This window comes from Ornithorhynchus anatinus, chromosome X2 (genome assembly GCF_004115215.2).
Source record: "Ornithorhynchus anatinus isolate Pmale09 chromosome X2, mOrnAna1.pri.v4, whole genome shotgun sequence".
Lineage (NCBI taxonomy): Eukaryota > Metazoa > Chordata > Mammalia > Monotremata > Ornithorhynchidae > Ornithorhynchus > Ornithorhynchus anatinus.
In genome coordinates, this window is record NC_041750.1 from 26,297,038 (window position 1) to 26,319,891 (window position 22,854).

At 56.3% G+C, this 22,854-nt stretch overlaps 1 protein-coding gene across 2 annotated transcripts in view; it reads left to right on the forward strand.

Annotated features, from left to right (window-relative positions):
- Window positions 1-13,506: 13,506 nt before the first annotated feature.
- The window catches only part of CDKAL1 (CDK5 regulatory subunit associated protein 1 like 1), a 303,837-nt gene continuing 294,489 nt past the window's right edge, over window positions 13,507-22,854 (forward strand). Inside the window, exons 1-3 of one of the 2 annotated variants that reach the window (XM_029052781.2) lie at window positions 13,507-13,718; window positions 14,942-15,113; window positions 16,324-16,436. In XM_029052781.2, the coding sequence (XP_028908614.1) occupies window positions 14,953-15,113; window positions 16,324-16,436 (274 nt within the window). In that variant the 5' untranslated portion in view covers window positions 13,507-13,718; window positions 14,942-14,952. The remainder of the gene's footprint in view (window positions 13,719-14,941; window positions 15,114-16,323; window positions 16,437-22,854) is intronic. The other variant, XM_029052782.2, reaches the window with a different exon arrangement.

Genomic DNA, 22,854 nt, shown 5'->3' on the forward strand with positions numbered 1-22,854 from the left:
TTTTTTCCTCCAAAATAGAGCTCCGGCGGGGCGGCGGCGGGCTTTCCGAAGGCCGAGAGGGCCGGCGGAGCGGGGCCTCGGGGAACCCAGCACTTAAAAAATGTTTTGCGTACGTGTGAGTGGGTGTGTGTCTCCAAAAGGGGGGGAAGAATTTAAAAAAACAAAGCAAAGGTGCCCGGCGTGACTTTCCGCCCCCCCTCCCCCCCCCGTTTGCACTCCGGGAATGTTCGGTCCGCGCCGTGCGGAGGTACTGAAGGAAGAGGTGGAAAGGGATGGGGTTGGTGGGGGGGGGGGGGGGGGGACTCTGTGTTAAGTGCCTACAAGAAATGCACTGTGGGTTTTTTCCTATTTGGGAAGCAATTTATGCCAAGCGTTTTTCCGTCGACCGTTTCCGTCTCCTCCGGCTTAGCTGCCCCCGCTTCCCGCTTGGGATCGTTCTCTCTGCCGGCAACCCAGAGCTGACGATTTCCCAAAGTATCAAGAGTATTGCCTGCCTGAATTATGTTTCTTTCGTTTTTTTCCCTTTGAGTCCTCTCGGTAAAACAATACCCTATTTATTGTTTGGAAAGCGCGAAGGGAGCCCGACGAGTCTTAAGAAGCACTCGGGCGTCCGGGGGCGAGGAATCTCCCCGCCGCGCGGCCTGAACCCGACGCGCCCGCGGACCTTGGTGCGCCTGAGTCACGTCGTTTTTATGACGGTGTCTGACACCCGGAGTGAGTTCGTCTTACAGTATTTTGCATTGACTTCGAGTACTAGGTGTGCGGCCTGTCTGATACCGTGGAATTGCTGCTATCAAGCTCGCCCCAGAAACGGCTCGAAGACCTTAATGTACAAATCCCCGTCGAGCGAGCCTCTCGCCGTGAAATTGTATAAGAGGGACGACGTGTTACGAGCTGTCAAACAGTGTTACGTGTGTGTGTGTGTGTGTGACTTACCTGTACAGAGGTGTGCACGGTTTATTCGGCGATGGCTTTTATTTAAGTCGATACAGAGCCTCCTCCCATCTTAGCCATCTAAGCCCTTTTTCTTTTTTTTTTTTTTGTACGATTCTAGGAATTAATTCGTAAACACTGCCAGGATATTTTCTAGCTGGTTTGTAATTTTTTTAAGAGCGCGGCTCCTTTTTGTTTTTACGCCGCGTAGATCCGTACATAAAAACGCGGTATTTAAAGCTTTCGCCTCGGGGGAAGAGAGAGGAGGAAGAGCCCACCGAGGCCGGCGTCGGAGGACAGATTCGGGAGAGAAGATGACAGTGGAGGAATTGGTTTAGCAGATGCTGTCGGGATGGGGGATCTTTTATTTTTTCTTCCGGGGGTTAGCGTAGAGCATTTGTAAAAAAGAAAATACCGCTCCCGGAGAGGGAGTAGAGAAAATACTAATCAGTTGAGCTTGGTGTTGTGTGCTAGTAAAGGAAAAAAAAAAACCCCAAAAAAACATTAAAAACCCTTGTAAAATAATGTAAAAAAAAAAATTTTATGATGGATTTTTGTAAATAGGTCTGTTACAGGGTGACCTGTCCTCTAGCTGTGATCTTACCACTTCAGATGGATGTAATTTGAATACATTTTGTATGGTAAAGAATCAATAAACAAAAAAAAGATTTTTTTAAAGAGCGAAGCCTTCCGGATATATCTTTCTATGAAAAAGTGCCGTAGATTCCATGTTGTTATTTTGAGGTTTGCAAAATAAATTGTACCACCCTGAATTTCTCAGTTGTTCGAGCACCCGGAAACTCCGTTTCTCTTTAGTTGTAAGGCGCAGTGTTGTAGGCTTTTAGGGCTGGGCCTGAATTAACATCTTCTCTGCAGATTATTTTGGTTTTTTTTATAAAACAAAGTTTAGCCCCCGCCCTCCCCCCCCGCCCCAAAAATTCTTTAAAATATGATCGGCCATCGTTGTGTCATGAAAATGGATTAATGAATTTTTAAGTTAATATTTGACTTTTAGGTCTTGGCCTGAATTAACATCTTCTCTGCAGATTGTTTTGGTTTTTTTATAAAACAAAGTTTAGCCCCCGCCCTCCGCCCCCCCCCCCCCAATTCTTTAAAATATGATCGGCCACCGTCGTGTCATGAAAATGGATTAATGAATTAATTTAAGTTCTTAATATTTGGCTTTTAGGGCTTGGCCTGAATTAACATCTTCTCTGCAGATGGTTTTGGTTTTCTTATGAAACGAAGTTTAGCCCCCGCCCCCCCCAAATTCTTTAAAACATGATCGGCCACCACAGTGTCATGAAAATGGATTAAGGAATTAATTTACGTTCTTAATATTTGGCTTTTAGGTCTTGGCCTGAATTAACATCTTCTCTGCAAATTGTTTTGGTTGTCTTATAAAACAAAGTTTAGCCGCCGCCGCCAAAAAAAAAGAAAATTAAAACATGATCGGCCACCGTTGTGTAGTGAAAATGGATTAATGAATTAAATTCAGTTCTTAATATTTGGCTTTTAGGTCTTGGCCTGAATTAACATCTTCTCTGCAAATTGTTTTGGTTATCTTATAAAACAAAGTTTAGCCCCGGCCCCCCCCCCCCCCCAAAAGATGTTTAAAACATGATCTGCCACCGTTGTGTGATGAAAAGGGTTTAATGAGTTCATTTAAGTTCTTCATATTTTCATTGCCAAAGTAGGCTTTGGTGGTAATAACGGATCGATCACGTTCTCGGCGAGGTACGTTGTATTAAGTGCTTGGGAACCCCAGAATGATGAAGGGACGTCTAATCCCGGCTCCGCCGCTTGCCCACTGTGTGACCTTGGACAAGTCACTTCACTTTTCTGTGCCTCAGTTACCTCACCTGTAAAAAGGAGATGAAGAATCACGTGGGCCAACCTGATGACCCTGTATCTCCCCCAGCGCTTAGAACAGCGCTTGGCCCAGAGTAAGCGCTTAAATACCAACATTATTATTATTATTATTATTAAGAGCAAGGCAGTGTAGAAGGAAGTAGGGAAAGAGTGGGATTGGTAGACGTGTCCTCTGTCCGCAACAAACTTTGAGTTTTCGATATTTCTCAAGCACCTACTATGTGCCAAGCACTGTTCGAAGCGCTTAAGGAAAATAGACCATAAATACTTGATTCTGGCCAATTCCTCTTCTCCAAATCAGTAAGGGGCTCGGCGTGTTCTCGGATAACGGGCCGCGCCAGCCCCCCCAACCCCTCCTCGGTCCGATTTTACCGACCGACGAGTCGGTCCCTCAGAGCCGGGATTTAGAGAGCGTTAAGTTACGGACCGAAGCCGGTGTCCAGTTCCTCGGGTCAAACGAGGTACCCAAAAAGTAGCCGTGCGTGCCCGCCTGCTAGCTTAGATCCTATTTGTGGCTTTCACTCTATTTGTGCCACTTACTGAAAGTGAAAACTGTAAGCTCCCTAAATTCCCTATTTCTAGGAAAGCAGCTTGGCCTAGTAGAAAGAACATAATCCTGGGAGTCAGAAAACCTAGATTGATTTTTTTGATGGTATTTATGATCACTTTCATTCATTCAACAGTATTTATTGAGCGCTTACTATTTCTTCGGAAGCAGCTCGGCCTAGTAGAAAGAACATAATCCTGGGAGTCAGAGAACCTAGATTTATTTTTTTAATGATATTTGTGATCACTTTCATTCATTCAACAGTATTTATTGAGCGCTTACTATTTCTACGGAAGCAGCTCGGCCTAGTAGAAAGAACATAATCCTGGGAGTCAGAGAATCCAGATATATTTTTTTAATGATATTTGTGATCACTTTCATTCAATCGTATTTATTGAGCGCTTACTAGTTCTAGGAAAGCAGTTTAGCCTAGTAGAAAGAACATAATCCTGGGAGTCAGAAAACCTAGATTGATTTTTTTGATGGTATTTATGACCACTTTCATTCATTCAACAGTATTTATTGAGCGCTTACTATTTCTACGGAAGCAGCTCGGCCTAGTAGAAAGAACATAATCCTGGGAGTCAGAGAATCCAGATATATTTTTTTAATGATATTTGTGATCACTTTCATTCAATCGTATTTATTGAGCGCTTACTAGTTCTAGGAAAGCAGTTTAGCCTAGTAGAAAGAACATAATCCTGGGAGTCAGAAAACCTAGATTGATTTTTTTGATGGTATTTATGACCACTTTCATTCATTCAACAGTATTTATTGAGCGCTTACTATTTCTACGGAAGCAGCTCGGCCTAGTAGAAAGAACATAATCCTGGGAGTCAGAGAATCCAGATATATTTTTTTAATGATATTTGTGATCACTTTCATTCAATCGTATTTATTGAGCGCTTACTAGTTCTAGGAAAGCAGTTTAGCCTAGTAGAAAGAACATAATCCTGGGAGTCAGAAAACCTAGATTGATTTCTTTGATGGTATTTATGATCACTTTCATTCATTCAACAGTATTTATTGAGCGCTTACTATTTCTACGGAAGCAGCTCGGCCTAGTAGAAAGAACATAATCCTGGGAGTCAGAGAACCTAGATTTATTTTTTTAATGATATTTGTGATCACTTTCATTCAATCGTATTTATTGAGCGCTTCCTAGTTCTAGGAAAGCAGCTTGGCCTAAGTAGAACGTAATCCTGGGAGTCAGAGGACCTAGATTTATTTTTTTAATGATATTTATGATCACTTTCATTCCTTCAGTAGTATTTATCGAGCGCTTACTATTTCTAAGAAAGCAGCTTGGCCTAGTAGAAAGAACATGATCCTGGGAGTCAGAGGACCTGGATTTATTTTTTTAATGATATTTATGATCACTTTCATTCCTTCAATAGTATTTATTGAGCGCTTACTAGTTCTAGGAAAGCAGCTTGGCCTAGTAGAACATAATCCTGGGAGTCAGAGGACCTAGATTTTTTTTAAAAATGATATTTGTGATCACTTTCATTCATTCAATCATATTTACTGAGCGCTTACTAGTTCTAGGAAAGCAGCTTGGCCTAGTAGAACATAATCCTGGGAGTCAGAGGACCTAGATTTTTTTTTTAAATATTTGTGATCACTTTCATTCATTCAGTAGTATTTATTGAGCGCTTAATCTGTGCAGGGCACTGTACTAAGCGCTTGGAATGGTCATTTCGGCAACAGATAGAGACGATCCCTGCCCAGTGATGGGCTCACAGTCTAATCATCATTCAGTAGTATTTATTGAGCGCTTACTATGGGCAGAGCACTGTACTAAGCGCTTGGAATGGACAAATCGGCAACAGATAGAGACGAGCCCTGCCCAGCGAAGGCCTCACAGTCTAAATGATAATGATGGTATTTTACTAGGTGCGAAGCACTGTTCTAGGCATTGGAGACTCTTCTAAATAGAACAGTGCTTGGCATCTAGTAGGCGCTTCACAGATACCCTAATTATTCATTCATTCATTCAAGCATATTTATTGAGCGCTTACTATGTGCAGAGCACTGTACTAAGCACTTGGAAAGTACAGTTCAGACCAACCCTGCCCAATGACGGGCTCGCAGTCTAGCAGTGACAATAAAACAAGTAGACAGGCATCAGTACCATCAAATATAACATCAAAATATTGATATTAATTATGTAATAGGTCATATATATATATTTACATTAACCGCTATTAACCATATTAACTAATGATTACTATTTGTATTAATAGGTGATCATGTTTATAACTGCTGATTATATTAATAATAACGGACTATATTAGATTAGACCGTAAGCCCGTCAATGGGCAGGGATGGTCTCTATCTGTTGCCGGATTGACCATCCCAAGCGCTTAGCACAGTGCTCTGCACATAGTAAGCGCTCAATAAATACTATTGAATGAATGAATGGTCTCCATCTGTTGCCGGATCGTCCATCCCAAGCGCTTAGCACAGTGCTCTGCACATAGTAAGCGCTCAATAAATACTGTTGAATGACTATTACTTATTATTAATTATATTAACGACACTAATAATGATAATATTATTACCTCCTAAGAATTTAGCTACCCACCACCCCCCCGACCCTCAGGTACGTACCCCTAACCCGTTATTTCCTGCTCCACTGTGAAATTCTAGGGAGCAGGGATCCTGCCCACGTCCTCTCCCAAGTGCTCAGTACAGTGGTCTATGCGTAGTAAGCGCTCAAATGCCATCATCCTTATTATTATTATAAAAGAAAATAAAATTAAGCATCTAGACATGGGTGGAGAATGCTCTTTAAGGGAAGAAGACGTCTGACCTCTAGCGGTTGAGCTATGGGCAATAATGAGTGATGAAGATGTATTATTATTCAATAGTATTTATTGATTTATTGAGCGCTTACTATGTGCAGAGCACTGTACTGAGCGCTTGGAATGGGCAGATGGGTAACAGATAGAGACAGTCCCTGCCCTTTGACGGGTTTACAGTCTAACTGGGGGAGCGCTTGTCGCCTTCAGATAGAAATAGGCCTGGTATTTATTGAACGCCCAATAGGCGCAATCCATCAGTGGTATTTGAGGGCTACAGAGCACCTGTACTAAGCGCTCTTGGGAGAGTCCAAGGCCTCAGAGTTGGCAGACCCGATCCCTTTCCACAGGGACCTTCCAGGCCGCAGGTGGAACCAATACACTGAGCCCCGCACTAAGAAGAGACGCGCAACCCACCGATCGATCGTTTACTCGGTGCCGGGCACTGTACTGAGCGCTCGGGAGAGTATGACACAACAGTTTCACAGCCCAAGTCATCTCCCTGCCCACAAGGAACTTAAGACTCTAAAGGGAGAGACAGACAAAAATATTTGTATTATTATTATTATTATTATTATTATGGTATTAAGTGCTCCCTATGTGCCAAACACTGTCCTAAGCGCTGGGGTAGATACAGGGTCATCAGGTTTTTTAACCAAGAGAATGATCAGGGACAAAGCCAGACTCCTCTAAACTCCCTTTCCCTTTCTACGTAGACTTTTAAATAAGTTCCTTTGACCGGGGGGGGGGGGTAAACACTACTACTACTAATAAAGGTATTTCATCCATTCAATTGTATTTATTGAGCGCTTGCTATGTGCGGAGCACTGTACTAAGCGTTTGGAATGCACAACCGGGCCACAGGTAGAGGCCATCCCTGCCCAACGACGGGCTCCCGGTCTAGAATTGGGGAGACGGACAGCAAAACAAGTAGTCTGGAGACAAAAACAAGTATTTGTTAAGCGCCTAACTATGTGCAAGGCACTGTACTAAGCGCTGGGGTGGATTCAAGCAGTCCCTGTCCCACATGGGGCTCAGTCTCCATCCCCATTTTACAGATGAGAGAACTGAGGCCCAGTGAAGTGACTTGCTCAAGGTCACACAGCGGATAAGCGGGAAGCAGCGTGGCTCAGTGGAAAGAGCCCGGGCTTGGGAGTCAGAGGTCACGGGTTCGAATCCCGGATCTGCCCCTTGTCAGCTGTGTGACCGTGGCCAAGTCACTTCACTTCTCTGGGCCTCAGTTACCTCATCTGTCAAATGGGGATGAAGACTGAGCCTCACGTGGGACCTGTTGATCATCTTGTATCTCCCCCAGCGCTTAGGACAGTGTTTGGCACATAGTGAGCACTTAATACCATAATAATAATAATAAAAATGATACAAATACAGTTGATCATCTTGTATCTCCCCCAGCGCTTAGAATAGGGATTGGCACATAGTAAACGCTTAACAGATACCAACACTATTATTATTACTACTACTACTACTAATTACTACTAGTAATATTATTACTACTACTAATAATAAGAAATGCCAACTTTTTTAAAATAGGGAACAAGACTGTGGGCCCCACCTGGGACAACCTGATTACCTGGTATCTATCCCAGCACTTAGAACATTGCTTGGCACATAGTAAACGCTTAAATACAACATTATTATTGTTATTATTAATACCAACTTTTTTTTAAATGGGGATGAAGACTGTGAGCCCCACCTGGGACAAACTGATGACCCTGTATCTCCCCCAGCGCTTAGAACAGTGCTTGGCACATAGTAAACGCTTAAATACCAACATTATTATTGTTATTATTATTAATAGTAATTTTTAAAAAATGGGGATGAAGACTCTAAGCCTCAAGTGGGACACCCTGATATCTATCCCAGTACTTAGAACAGTGCTTGGCACATAGTAAGCGCTTAACAAATACTTTTATTATTATTATTATTGTTTTCCCTAAACCACGACCAAGAAACTCCCAAAGCGTGGGAAGATCGACTCCGCGCATGCTCAGTCGGCGCCTCTCGCAAAGGGAGTCCCCCGCGCATGCTCAGTCGGCGCCTCTCCCGGAGGGAGTCCCCCGCGCATGCTCAGTCTGCGCCTCTCCCGGAGGGAGTCCCCCGCGCATGCTCAGTCGGCGCCTCTCCCGGAGGGAGCCTCTCACGCATGCTCAGTCGGCGCCTCTCCCGAAGGGAGCCCCTCCCGGAGGGAGTCCCCCGCGCATGCTAAGTCTGCGCCTCTCCCGGAGGGCGCCTCTCCCGGAGGGAGTTCCCCCCGCGCATGCTCAGTCGGCGCCTCTCCCAAAGGGAGCCCCTCACGCATGCTCTGTCGGCGCCTTATCTCGGAGGGAGTCCCCCCGCGCATGCTCAGTCGGCGCCTCCCCGCATCCTCAGTCTCGATCGCGCGCATGCTCAGTCGGCGCCCCTCCGCGGAGGGAGTCCCCCGCGCATGCTCAGTCGGCGCCTCCCCTCATCCTCAGTCTCGATCGCGCGCATGCTCAGTCGGCGCCCCTCCGCGGAGGGAGTCCCCCGCGCATGCTCAGTCGGCGCCTCTCCCAAAGGGAGCCCCTCACGCATGCTCAGTCGGCGCCTCTCCCGGAGGGAGTCCCCCCGCGCATGCTCAGTCGGCGCCTCCCCGCATCCTCAGTCTCGATCGCGCGCATGCTCAGTCGGCGCCCCTCCGCGGAGGGAGTCCCCCGCGCATGCTCAGTCGGCGCCTCTCCGCCTCGTCGGTCCCGATCGCGCGCATGCTCAGGCGGGCCCCGCCCTTCCGACGAGGGCCGAGGGCGGCGGCGGCGTGCGTGGTGACGCGCGTGCGTGCGTGCGTGCGCCGGAAGTGTCATGGCGGCGCCCATGGGAAGCGCGCCCGCGGCCCACGGCGACAGGTAATGCCGGGGGGGGGGGGGGGCGGCCGCGCGCCCGTCGGCCCCCAGCGCCTCGCACAGGGCGCCGCGCACAAAAGCCCCCGGGCCCGTGACGGCGCCTCTGCTCACTCCCGTCTGTCCCCGGGCCCTCCCCGGCGCTTAGCACGGCGCTCTGCACGCAGTAGGCGCTCAATAAGTGCGATCGATTAGAACGGGCCCGACAGCGTGCTCTCCCCAGCGCTCAGCACAATGCTCCGCACGCGGGAGCTCAATAAAGTCGATCGATTGATGGGGAGGGGTCTGACAGTGTGCTCCCCTCAGCGCTCAGCACAGTGCTTCGCACGCAGGAGCTCAATAAAGTCGATCGATTGATGGGGAGGGGGCCGAAAGTGTGCTCTCCTAAGCGCTCAGCACAGCGCTCTGCACGCAGCAGGCGCTCAGTAAGTGCGATCGATTAGAACGGGCCCGACAGCGTGCTCTCCCCAGCGCTCAGCACAATGCTCCGCACGCGGGAGCTCAATAAAGTCGATCGATTGATGGGGAGGGGGCCGAAAGTGTGCTCTCCTAAGCGCTCAGCACAGCGCTCTGCACGCAGCAGGCGCTCAGTAAGTGCGATCGATTAGAACGGGCCCGACAGCGTGCTCTCCCCAGCGCTCAGCACAATGCTCCGCACGCGGGAGCTCAATAAAGTCGATCGATTGATGGGGAGGGGTCTGACAGTGTGCTCCCCTCAGCGCTCAGCACAGTGCTTCGCACGCAGGAGCTCAATAAAGTCGATCGATTGATGGGGAGGGGGCCGAAAGTGTGCTCTCCTAAGCGCTCAGCACAGCGCTCTGCACGCAGCAGGCGCTCAGTAAGTGCGATCGATTAGAACGGGCCCGACAGCGTGCTCTCCCCAGCGCTCAGCACAATGCTCCGCACGCGGGAGCTCAATAAAGTCGATCGATTGATGGGGAGGGGGCCGAAAGTGTGCTCTCCTAAGCGCTCAGCACAGCGCTCTGCACGCAGTAGGCGCTCAGTAAGTGCGATCGATTAGAACGGGTCTGACAGTGTGCTCCCCTCAGCGCTCAGCACAGTGCTCCGCACGCGGGAGCTCAATAAAGCCGATCGATTGATGGGGAGGGGGCCGAAAGTGTGCTCTCCTAAGCGCTCAGCACAGCGCTCTGCACGCAGCAGGCGCTCAATAAGTGCGATCGATTAGAGCGGGTCCGATAGCGTGCTCGCCTAAGCGCTCAGCACAGTGTCCCGCACGCAGGAGCTCAACAAAGCCGATCGATTGATTGGGAGGGGGCTGATAGGGTGCTCTCCCCGGCGCTCAGCACAGCGCTCCGCACGCGGGAGCTCAATAAAGCCGATCGGTTGCTGAGAAGGAGCCTGATAGCGTGCTCGCCTAAGCGCTCAGCACAGCGCTCTGCACGCAGTAGGCGCTCAATAAGTGCGGTCGATTAGAGCGGGTCTGACAGCGTGCTCTCCCCGGCGCTCAGCACAATGCTCCGCACGCGGGAGCTCAATAAAGTCGATCGATTGATGGGGAGGGGTCTGACAGTGTGCTCCCCTCAGCGCTCAGCACAGCGTTCCGCACGCGGGAGCTCAATAAAGTCGATCGGTTGATGGGAAGGAGCCTGATAGTGTGCTCGCCTAAGCGCTTAGCACAGCGCTCTGCACGCAGTAGGCGCTCAGTAAGTGCGAACGGGTGTGATAGTGTGCTCTCCCAAGCGTTTAGCGCAGTGCTCTGCACGGTAGGCGCTCAATAAAGTCGATCGATCGGGAGGGGTCCGACAGTGTGCTCTCCCCAGCGCTTAGCACAGTGCTCTGCACAGCAGGAGCTCAAATAAAGTCGATCGATCGATCGATCGATCGGAACGGGCCTGATAGTGTGCCCTCCCCAGCGCTTAGCACAGTGCTCTGCACAGCAGGCGCTCAATAAAGTCGATCGATCGATCGGGCCGGGTCCGACAGCGTGCTCTCCCCAGCGCTTATCACGGTGTTTTGCACAGAGTAGTAGAGATCGGTGAGTGCGATCGGTTGATGGGGAGGGGTCTGATAGTGTCCTCTCCGAAGTGCTTAGTACAGTGCCCCGCACGCAATAAGCGCTCACTAAGTAGGACCGAATGAACGGAGAGGCCGCCACCTCCTTCTAGGAGGGGAACGTGGCCGCGATAGCGTCCTCTCCCGAGCGTCTAGTACGGTGCCCTGCTGTAGCGTCCTCTCCCGAGCGCTTACTACGGTGCCCCGCACGCAGTAGGCGCTCACTAAATAGGACCGAATGAACGGAGAGGCCGTCACCTCCTTCTAGGAGGGGAACGTGCCCGCGATAGCGTCCTCTCCCGAGCGTCTAGTACGGTGCCCCGCACGCAATAGGCGCTCACTAAATAGGACCGAATGAACGGAGAGGCCGCCACCTCCTTCTAGGAGGGGAACGTGCCCGCGATAGCGTCCTCTCCCGAGCGTCTAGTACGGTGCCCTGCTGTAGCGTCCTCTCCCGAGCGCTTAGTACGGTGCCCCGCACGCAGTAGGCGCTCACTAAATGGGACCGAATGAACGGAGAGGCCGTCACCTCCTTCTAGGTGGGGAACGTGCCCGCGATAGCGTCCTCTCCCGAGCGTCTAGTACGGTGCCCCGCACGCAATAAGCGCTCACTAAATAGGATCGAATGAACGGAGAGGCCGCCACCTCCTTCTGGGAGGGGAACGTGCCCGCGATAGCGTCCTCTCCCGAGCGTCTAGTACGGTGCCCTGCTGTAGCGTCCTCTCCCGAGCGCTTACTACGGTGCCCCGCACGCAATAGGCGCTCACTAAATGGGACCGAATGAACGGAGAGGCCGCCACCGCCTTCCGGGCGGGGAACGTGGCCGCGATAGCGTCCTCTCGTTCATTGGGCCGCATTTATCGAGCGCTTAGGAGCGGACAGACGGGTGACGGGTTCGCAGGCTCTCCCCAGCGTCCAGTACGGTGCCCCGCGCGCGGGAAGCGCGCGCCGAAGGGGGGAGGGGGAAGGGCCTGAGGAGAGCCTCGCTGTCGTGGACCCGTCCCGGCGTTTAGCTCGGTGCTCCGCACGTGAGGAGCCCGCGCTTCATAATTATTAGTAATTATTAGTAGTATTATTAGTATTACCCGTTGCCGACTTGCTCATTCCAAGCGCTTAGTCCAGTGCCCCGCACATAGTAGGCGCTCAATAGAGACTATCGAACGAATTAGCCCGGTTTGTAGTTCTGGGCGGTCGTTAAGAGCGATTATTAATAATAATAATAATAATGTTGGTATCCGCTAAGCGCTCACTAGGTGCCGAGCACCGTTCCAAGCGCCGGGGGAGATCCGGGGTCATCGGGTCGTCCCCCGCGGGGCTCCCGGTCTTCATCCCCATTTGACGGAGGAGGGAACTGAGGCCCCGAGAAGCGAAGCGACGCGCCCACGGTCACACGGCCGCCGAGCGGCGGAGCTGGGATTCGAACCCATGACCGCCGAGTCCGGAGCCCGGGCTCTTTCCGCTGAGCCACGCAGAGCATTGAAGTGGAGCTCGAGCTCGTGAGTTCGAAGCCCGGCTCCGCCGCTCGTCGGCTGTGTGACCGTGGGCGGGTCACTTCGCTTCTCTGGGCCTCGGTTCCCTCCTCTGGAAAATGGGGACGGAGACCGGGAGCCCCACGGGGGACGACCCGATTCCCCTGGGTCTACCCCGGCGCTCAGAACGGTGCTCGGCACCTGGTGAGCGCTTAACAGATACCAACGTTATTAAGTGACCTGCCCGAAGTCCCGCGGCCGACAGAGGGGAGAAGGACCGAGCTCTTCTAAATCCGTATCTTCTCTCTCATTCAGTAGCATTTACGGAGCGCTCCCTCGGTGCAGAGCAGTGGACCGAGCGCTTGGAACGGACGGGATCGGCGACAGAGAGAGACGGTCCCCGCCCGTCGACGGGCTCTTTTACCTTGATCATTCGTATATTTGATTTACGGCGTGAGGCGGCGCGGCTCCGTGGGCTTGGGGGTCCGAGGCCACGGGTTCGAATCCCCGCCCCTCCCCGGGCCTCGGTTCCCTCATCCGTCAAATGGGGATGGAGACCGGGGGCCTCGCGGGGGACGGACCCGATTCCCCCGCATCTCCCCCGGCGCTCGGCCCGCGGTGAGCGCTTAACGGATACCAGCGTCCTCAAAGAGAAGCGGCGCGGCTCAGTGGAAGGAGCCCGGGCTTGGGAGTCCGAGGCCACGGGTTCGAATCCCCGCCCCGCCCCTCCCCGGGCCTCGGTTCCCTCATCCGTCAAATGGGGATGGAGACCGGGGGCCTCGCGGGGGACGGACCCGATTCCCCCGGCGCTCGGCCCGCGGTGAGCGCTTAACGGATACCGCCGTTGTTAGATTTAACGACGTGGCTTGCGATATCCTCTTTTCTTCCTGTATCGCGTTTGCGACTGGACTCTCTCCTTCTCATTTCTGTCCCCGCAGAGACGCCTGATTCCGGGAGCCTCGCGTCGGAGGGCGGCGACCCAAGGTGCGGCTCGGGCAGGGATCTCCTCCCCTCCCTCTCCGAGCGGCCCGGCCCGGCCCGCTCCGACCCACCGGATCCCGACGGACGGTTCGAATCCGGCGCCCGGAGCCCCGCTCCACCGCCGGGGCCCGAGGGGAGGGATCGGACGGCGAGGGGAGCACCTCGCCGATCGGAGAGGGGCCTTCGAGAGACCTCCGGGCGGAGAGGAGCGATAATAATCGCGGTAATAGCGACGGCGACGTCTGTCGGGCGCTCGTTACGTGCCGGGCGCCGCGCCGGGTCCAAGCGAATCGGGTTGGACCCCGGTCTGAGCGCGGGGGAGTGGGATCGGGCCTCCGTTTTATTATTTATTGCAGCGATGATCCTCGGTGTGTGATTATTATATAATATTATCCGTGGTGATTATAATGATGAGGATGGTGTCTGTTAAGCGCTTAGTATGTGCCCGGTAGGATCGATCCTCCGTTTTAGTATCGATCATCACAACGATGATCACCGCTATATCGTCGTTATCTATGATATTGCTGTATGATCTTCTTGATTGTGATGATGACGACGAGGATGGTGTCTGTTAAGCGCTTAGTATGTGCCCGGTAGGATCGAACCTCCGTTTTAGTATCGATCATCACAACGATGAGCACCACTATATCCTCGTTATCTATGATATTGCTGTATGATCTTCTTGATTGTGATGATGACGACGAGGATGGTGTCTGTTAAGCGCTTAGTATGTGCCCGGTAGGATCGAACCTCCGTTTTAGTATCGATCATCACAGTGATGATCACTACTATATACTCGTTATCTATGATATTACTATAATATAATTAATTGTGATGATAACGACGAGGATGGTATCTGTTAAGCGCTTAGTATGTGCCCGGTAGGATCGAACCTCCGTTTTATTATTAATAATCACAATGATGATCACTATTATATAATCATTATATATGATATTACTATAATATATGATATTATTAGTGGTAATGATAACGATGATGATGGTATCTGTTAAGCGCTTAGTATGTGCCCGGCACTGCTGATAATAATAACGTCCGTATCTGTTAAGCGCGTACTGTGTGCCGAGCGCCGTGCTAAGCGCCCGGGCAGATCCAAGTTAATCGGGTTGGACCCGGTCCAAGTAGGGGGGAGTAGGATCGATCCTCCATTTCAATAACGATAAGAATAATGACGACGGTATCCGTCGAGCGCCCGGGACGTGCGCGGGACCGTCAGCGACGATAAAAATGGCGACGGCGGTATCCGTCGAGCGCCCGGGACGTGCGCGGGACCGTCAGCGACGATAAAAATGGCGACGGCGGTATCCGTCGAGCGCCCGGGACGTGCGCGGGACCGTCAGCGACGATAAAAATGGCGACGGCGGTATCCGTCGAGCGCCCGGGACGTGCCCGGCACCGTGGATAATAACGACGTTGGTATCCGTTAAGCGCGGCGAGAGATGCCCGCGGCCTGCGACTCCTCGCCGGACGACATCGAGGACCTGGCGACGGGGGGCGACCCCCCGGGGAGGCCGCCCCCGAGGCCGGACGTCGTCCCCAGACCGCGGAGGCCCAAGGCGCGGAGACCCTCGCCCCCCGACGAGCAGCCGCCTCCCCACAGGTACTCGCGGGCCGAAGCGGGGGCCCGGGGGCCGGAGCCGGGGGCCGCGGGTTCGAATCCCGGCTCCGCCGGTCGCCTCTCTGGGCCTCGGCCGCCTCGGCGGTCAGACGGGGATGGGGCCCGGGAGCCCCACGGGGGGCGGGCCGACCGCCCCGTACCCTCCCCGGCGCTTAGGACGGCGCTCGGCGCGTAGCGGGCGCTTAACGGGTGCCGACGTTATCATCATGATTATCGGGACGGTGCTCGGCACGTCGCGAGCAATCAATGAATGCCGACGTCATCATGATGATCGGAACGGTGCTCGGCACGTCGCGAGCAATCAATGAATGCCGACGTCATCATCGTTATCGGAACGGTGCTCGGCACGTCGCGAGCAATTAATGAATGCCGACGTCATCATGATGATCGGAACGGTGCTCGGCACGTCGCGAGCAATCAATGAATGCCGACGTCATCATGATGATCGGAACGGTGCTCGGCACGTCGCGAGCAATCAATGAATGCCGACGTCATCATGATGATCGGAACGGTGCTCGGCACGTCGCGAGCAATCAATGAATGCCGACGTCATCATGATGATCGGAACGGTGCTCGGCACGTCGCGAGCAATCAATGAATGCCGACGTCATCATCGTTATCGGAACGGTGCCCGGCACGTAGCGAGCGCTCAACGGATGCCGACGTTATTATCGGAACGGTGCTCGGCACGTCGCGAGCGCTTAACGAGTACCGACGTTATCATCGGAACGGTGCTCGGCACCTAGCGAGCGCTTAACGGATGCCGACACTATCGTGATCATCAGAGCGGTGCTCGGCACGTAGCGAGCGCTCCGCGGATGCCGACGTTATGATTATTATGTAGCGAGCGCTCAGCGGATGCCAACATCATCAGTGAGGAGCGGCGCGGCTCAGTGGAAAGAGCCGGGGCTGGGAGTCGGAGGTCACGGGTTCGACTCCCGGCTCCGCCCCGTGTCAGCCGTGAGACCGGGGGCGGGTCGCTTCGCTTCTCTGGGCCTCGGTTCCCTCATCTGCCCAATGGGGATTCACCGCGAGCCTCCCGCGGGACGACCCGATGACCCCGTAGCTCCCCCGGCGCTCGGCGCGTCGTCAGCGCTCGCCAGACCCCGGCGGGATTAGGGCCCGGTGGGTTTCGGGTTTGTCGGATCCGTCTCACCCGACTTCCCTTCCTGGGGGTCGATTCTCCCCGCAGCACCATCCCCGGCATTCAGAAGATCTGGATCCGAACCTGGGGCTGCTCTCACAATAATTCCGACGGAGAATACATGGCCGGACAGCTCGCCGCTTACGGGTACACCATCACAGGTAACCGGACCGGCGCGGGCCGCCCCCGGGGGCTGGGTGCGAATCCCCGGGGGCCTCGAAAGAGCCGGGCGACATCCCGCGTTCCTCCCCGGACGCCGGCGGCGCCATTTGCCGAGGGCTCGAGCGGCGCGGCGGCGGGAGCCCGGGAGTCGGGGGTCACGGGTTCCGATCCCGGCCCCGCCCCTCGGCCGCCGCGTCGGGTCGCTTCCCTTCCCCGGGCCTCGGTGGCCTCATCCGGAAAATGGGGGTGAAGGCCGCGAGCCCCGCGGGGGGGGGGGGGACACACACACACACACCCTGATGACCTCGCGTCCGCCCCAGCGCGCGGGACGGTGCCCGGCCCGAGCGGCGCGGCTCAGTGGAGGGGGCCCGGCTTCGGGGGGGTCAGGGGCCGTGGGTTCGGACCCCGGCCCCGCCGCTCGTCGGCCGGGCGACCGCGGGCGGGGCGCTTCGCTTCTCTGGGCCTCGGTTCCCTCGCCTGTCGGATGGGGATGAGGACCGTGAGCCTCGCGAGGGACGACCCGATTCCCCCGGGTCTCCCCCGGCGCTCGGAACGGCGCTCTGCGCGTCGTGAGCGCCCGGCGGATGCCGACGTCGTCGTTGCCGGGCGGCGGGGGTGGTGGGTTCGCACCCCGGCCCCGCAGCGGGGTGACCGTGGGCAAGTGGCCCCGCCGGGCCTCGGGGACCTCATCTGTAAAACGGGACGAAGCCCGTGAGCCTCGCGTGGGACGGCCCGCCGACCCTGGATCCATTCGATAGTATCCGTTGAGCGCTTACTCCGGGCAGAGCGCTGCGCTAAGCGCTTGGGATGAACGAGTCGGCAACAGATAGAGACGGTCCCTGCCGTGCGACGGGCCGGATCTCCCCCAGCGCCCGGCACGGCGCTCGGCGCGTAGCGAGCGCTCCACCGGGTCCCGCCGTTTGCCGTCGATGATATCGATATTATCAGGGAGGGGGTCGCCGGGGCCCGGGGCGGCGGAGCGAGCCGCCCGGCATCGGAACCCGGGTCCTCCCGCCCCCGCCGGCCCGGGCGGCTTGCCGACCCCCCTCCCCTCCCCGGCTCCTCGGGGACGCGTCCCGTCGCTCCAGGGCGAGACGTGCTTCGAGCGGCGCGGCCGCCGTGTCCTTTCCCCCGGGGCGACTCCGACTCGGGGCCGGACCGCCCCTCTGCGAAACGTCGCGCCCTCCGCCCCCGCGGACCCGCGGACCTTTTCGACGTCGCTGCCCCGGCCTCTCTGACGGCTTCCGCGCCGCTGCCCGCCAATTTGGAGGCGGCCTGCCTTTGCGGGCCTGTTTACCGAGCGCTTACCGCCGCGCCGAGGGCCGGGAACGGACGATCCGGCAACAGGGAGAGACCGTCCCCGCCCGTCGACGGTCCGAGTGGCGCCTCGGACCCAGACGGGCGCGGCCCCGGTCGGAGCCGGGCGGTAAATCTGTCGGGGGGACACGGTCGAGGCGAGGAGGCCTGTCACGGAAAAATGGGCCCGGGGGGGGCCAGCGGGGGCGTTCGCGACGGCATTCGGTAACGGGGGGGGGGATATGGGAATCTGTCCGTTTTTCAAGAAAGGTCAGAGCCACGAGTGCCACGCGGGGGGTCGTTCACGTCGCCGCTCGGGATCCGTCGGGTCTCTGGAACGGTCTTCGAAGAGGCCGGGGCGGGCTCGGCGTCTCCCTCCCGCCCCGCGGCCTCAAAGACCTCCGAAGATATCTAAAAGATAAGGAATCCTCCGTCGTCCCCCCTCCGAGGAGGAGAAAGGGGCGGGGGGGCTTCCGCGCCGCCCCTGGGATTTATTTTAACGTTCGTCCCCCGCCCCGGACCGTGAGGGCCTCGGCGACGAGGACGGCGTCTCCCAACCCTCTGGCGCCGGGCTTAGAGAAGCAGCGCGAAGGGGCCCGGGGGTCCGGGGTCGTGGGTTCGGCTCCCGGCTCTGCCCCCCGTCAGCTGGGGGACCGCGGGCGAGTCGCCCGGCTTCTCGGTGCCTCGGTCGCCTCATCTGGGAAATGGGGATCGACCGCCGGCCTCCCGCGGGGCGGGCCGACGCCCCCGTATCTCCCCCGGCGCTCGGCACGTAGCGGGCGCTCGACGGCCGCCGACGTCGTCGTCGTTACCGCTAGAGAGGCAGCGCGGCTCAGTGGAAAGAGCCCGGGCTTTGGAGTCAGGGCCCGTGAGTTCGAATCCCAGCTCCGCCACTCGTCGGCTGTGTGACCGCGGGCGGGTCACTTCGCTTCTCTGGGCCTCGGTTCCCTCCTCTGGAAAATGGGGACGGAGACCGGGAGCCCCACGGGGGACGACCCGATTCCCCTACGTCTACCCCGGCGCTTAGAACGGCGCTCGGCACCTAGTGAGCGCTTAACGAATACCAACGTTATTATCATTATCGGTAACCCAGGTCGCCGGGCAAGGAACGTGTCCGTCGATCGTTCGGCGGTCCTCTCCCGAGCACTCGGTCGGGGCGAGCGCTCCCTTGGGAAGGGCCCGGGCCTGGGAGGCGGGGGTCGTGGGTTCGAATCCCGGCTCCGCCCCTCGTCAGCTGGGGGACCGCGGGCGGGTCACTTCGCCTCTCTGGGCCTCGGTTCCCTCATCTGTCGAATGGGGACGGAGACCGGGAGCCCCGCGGGGGGCGACCCGCCGACCCCGCGTCCCCCCCCCCCCCGCGCTGTAGCGAGCGCTTAACAGACGCCGACGTTGCCGTCGGCATCGAGTACGATCGACCGACTGGAGGCGGGGTGACGGCTGACAGGATCGTGGCGGGCGGGAAGGCGGGGCGGGGGGCGGGGGGGGGGGAGAGAAAGGCGGGATTCAAAGCGCCCGGTCCGCGCGAGGTCTCGAGTGGACGTTTTCCCTTCGCTTTAATGTCTTTTAATGTCCTTTCGATAAGGGATGATAAAGTTCTCCCAGATACCAAAAGATGGCACTGTTCGTCAGCTCTCCTCCGCAGACCCCGGGGGCCCAGAGGACGAGGGACTTATTTCTCAATATATACATATATATATATATATATATATGTAAAATATATAAATTGGAAACATATCCGAATTGAGCCGTCAGACGGTTCGGTTCCCCGTTCCGACTGGGGCCCTGACTGGGACGGGGCGGGGGGGGGCTTCCGGGGCGGCGCTCTCCCCAACGGGTGGAGACGATGGAGGGATGGAGGCACCCGCGCCCTCGTTGGCGGGGATGCGGTTTTGTCCGCAGTCACCGGCAGAGTTGAGGATAAAATCGGAAGCCGCGGGGCTTCGAGACCAACACGGTCGCCGCCCCGGAACTAGCGGGCGTCGGCTCCCCGACAGACCAACGCAGAGGATGGGGGGGCGGGGAGGGAAAAGGCCGAGCGGGGACGGGAGGCTTCCGCGGCTTCTCCGACGCCTCTCCGTCCCAGGTGGGCGCCGCCAGAGGGGAGCGGTTCCGTTTCGTAAGCGGGGTCGGCCGCATGAAGGCGGGAGCGTTTGCCGACGGCGGCGGAACGGCAGAATGGGCTCCGCGAAGAGAAAAACGGGGGAAAGAACCACCCCCCGGCCCCACGCGGCGGCGGCGATTCGGCCGGCGACCGGGCTCCGTCTCCGTTCCCGGATGCCGGGAGCCGAGGTCCGCGCCCGTGGCGCGAAGAGAAATTCACCGACCGTTGGCGTGTGAAACGGATCCGGTCCGGACACGGGTCATCGGCGGCGCGGCGCACGCGGCGCGGAACGGGCCGGGGCGGCCGCCGTCCGACGGGGGCGGCGGAGGGTCGTCGCTCCTCTCGATTAGGCTTTCGCCCCTGGTCTCCGCCGATCTGCTGGAAGGGCCGAGGGCCCCGTGCTATTTTATCGTACCGGATCTGCCTTGGGCCGTCGTCGCCGTGGTTCGTTTCTTTCCGTTTTCAGGTCCGTGCGTCTCCGAGGGACCGTTCGTCGAGGACGAAGACGCTCGATGGTCAGAGGGAGGCTTTAGAGTCGGCGGGGGCGATTCCGCCTTAATCGGTGACCTCTTTTCTCTCCGGGGGGGGCTTGGTGCGCCCGCGGAGTCGGGCCGTTTTCAGCAGGGCGAGTTCCCGAGCTTAGAAATCACCCGGGCTGGCTCGATCTACGCGATTCGACTCTGGGGAGCGGGAGGCGGAAACGGAGTCGTGTCGAGGAAGGACTTTTGTACTGGGGTCTTAGATGGCCGAGTTCACGGTCGGACGTTGACGGTATTTTCGCTCCGTATCTCTATTCGTATTTAATCGCCTTCGGTTCCTGGGCGGATCGGGCGATCTGGGGGAAACGCGCTTACTCAGCGTCGACCGAAGCGGCTCGGGCATCGATTGGAGCGGAAGATGAAAACGTTGGCTTCTGGAGACGCGTCCGCCGGAACTGGGAACCCGGAGCACTCGGCTCCCGCCGTCGGAGGTGACGGGGCGAAGAGAGCCCGGCGGGGTGCGGGACGTCCGGCCCGCGACCCGAGAGCGTCGTGGCCGGCGAGAGCTCCGGTGGCGAAGGACCGTTGCGTGGGGCGCTCGTTCCCCTTGAGTGAAAGAAGATTAAAAAGCGCCAGGCGTCGCTTTCCCGGACTTAACTCTCCGTGGAAGGATCTTTAGAATCGCGGCAAAGGAGACCCAGTGTGAGGAGCCTCAGTCTGTTCTCCGAAACCCCAGCTTGGCTTCATGGCACCGGATGGAGAACTCAGAGAGGCCCCTGAAAATCCACTGTCCCCGGCCCACCCGCTTCCAGGCTCTCCGTCCGTTTTCTTGGCGGTATTTATGCCGCCGGGGATGGTTTCGGTGGAAGCGGCGGGAACAGGTGGTCGAGAGGTGAGGTGGTTCGGAATCTCCCCCCAGCGCGGTCTGTGCTAAAATGATCCGTCTCAACGATTTCCACCGGTCGTACCCCCGCCCGGGCCGAGTACGCCGAGGTATTTTCCCCACGTGGCTCGAGGCTTCCGGCGCGTCAGTCTGCGTGGTTTGACGTTCACCTGCTGAAGACTGGAGAGAAACGGGGGGATGTTTTGGATCTGAAACGTGCCAAATGTTTAATATCACGAGGGAGGCGCCGATAAAGAAAGGAACGATCGCAGACCTGGTTTTAATCAGCTAATTCTGGCCATAAGCAGCTGCTGAAACTCACCTTCCGGCCGCCCGTAAAGACAGTGTAGGGAGAGGTCGGGGCGGTGGGTAATCTGGGGGACTCGTTCGTATCTTTTTAGGTTTATTCTCAAGCGACCCCCCCCCCCCCCCCCAAGGGGCAAGAGAATCTAGCCTTTTTCACCGAGCCAAGCGAAGACCTGGGACTTTTCAGAAGACGATCGTCACTGCCGGGGAATTAACCGAGGTCTACTGCGTCAGGCTGCTTCGCCCTTCTCTTTTAGAGTAGCAGCTCGACGACCGGAGAAAGCGAGGCAGTTCCCACCAAGACATTTTTACTATTAGAAAAAAATAAGATCGTCCCTAGTCCTTATCATTCAATAGTATTTATTGAGCGCTTACCACGTGCAGAGCACCGTAGGAAGCGCTTAGAAGCAAAGCGACGTGGCTTACCCGGCGGAGCTTGAGAAATAAAGTCTTGGACGTGGTTGATGGGTCAACCGGCTTTGGAGATTCTCAGGGCTCGTTGCGGGCGGGGAAACTGCCCGCTAACTCTGTTGTCCTCTCCCAAACGCTTAGTACGGTGCTCTGCGCGCAGTAAGTGCTCAGTAAATACAAGTGAACGAATGAATGAATCCTGGGTGTCATGCTCAATAAACGCAATTAAATGAATGAATGAATCTCGGGTGTCCTGCAAGGATCCCAGCCCCAAGGCCGAGTCCGGGTCTCCCGGGAGGGCTTTTTTGCCGTTTAATGGTATTTGTTAAGCACTTACTATGCGCCAGACACTGTACTAGGCTCTGGGGTCGATCCAAGCTAATCCGGTTGGACACAGTCCGTGTCCCGCCTGGGGCTCGCAGTCTTGATCCCCATTTTACAGACGAGGTAACCGAGGCCCCGAGCGGTAAAGTGACTCACCCAGGGTCACGCGGCAGACGAGCGGCCGAGGCGGGATTAGAATCGAGGTCCTTCCGACTCCGGGGCCGTGCCGCTTCCGTGTCGGGGGCAATGATCATAATGATGTTGGTATTTGTTAAGCGCTTACTATGCGCAGAGCACTGGGGTAGATCCAGGTTCATCGGGTCGTCCCCCGTGAGGCTCCCGGTCTTCATCCCCATTTGACAGATGAGGGAACGGAGGCCCAGAGAAGTGAAGTGACTCGCCCACGGTCACCCAGCTGACGGGGGGGCGGAGCCGGGATGGGAACCCAGGACCTCCGACTCCCAAGCCCGGGCTGTTTCCACCGAGCCGCGCCGCTCCTCGTAATCGGGGGCGGGGCCCAGGATCCGTCCTACGCACCCAGCTTCGATGCTCATTCCCCGTGAATCGGGAGGCAGCACGGCAGCAGAAGCAGCGGGGGTCAGAGGATCTGCGTTCTA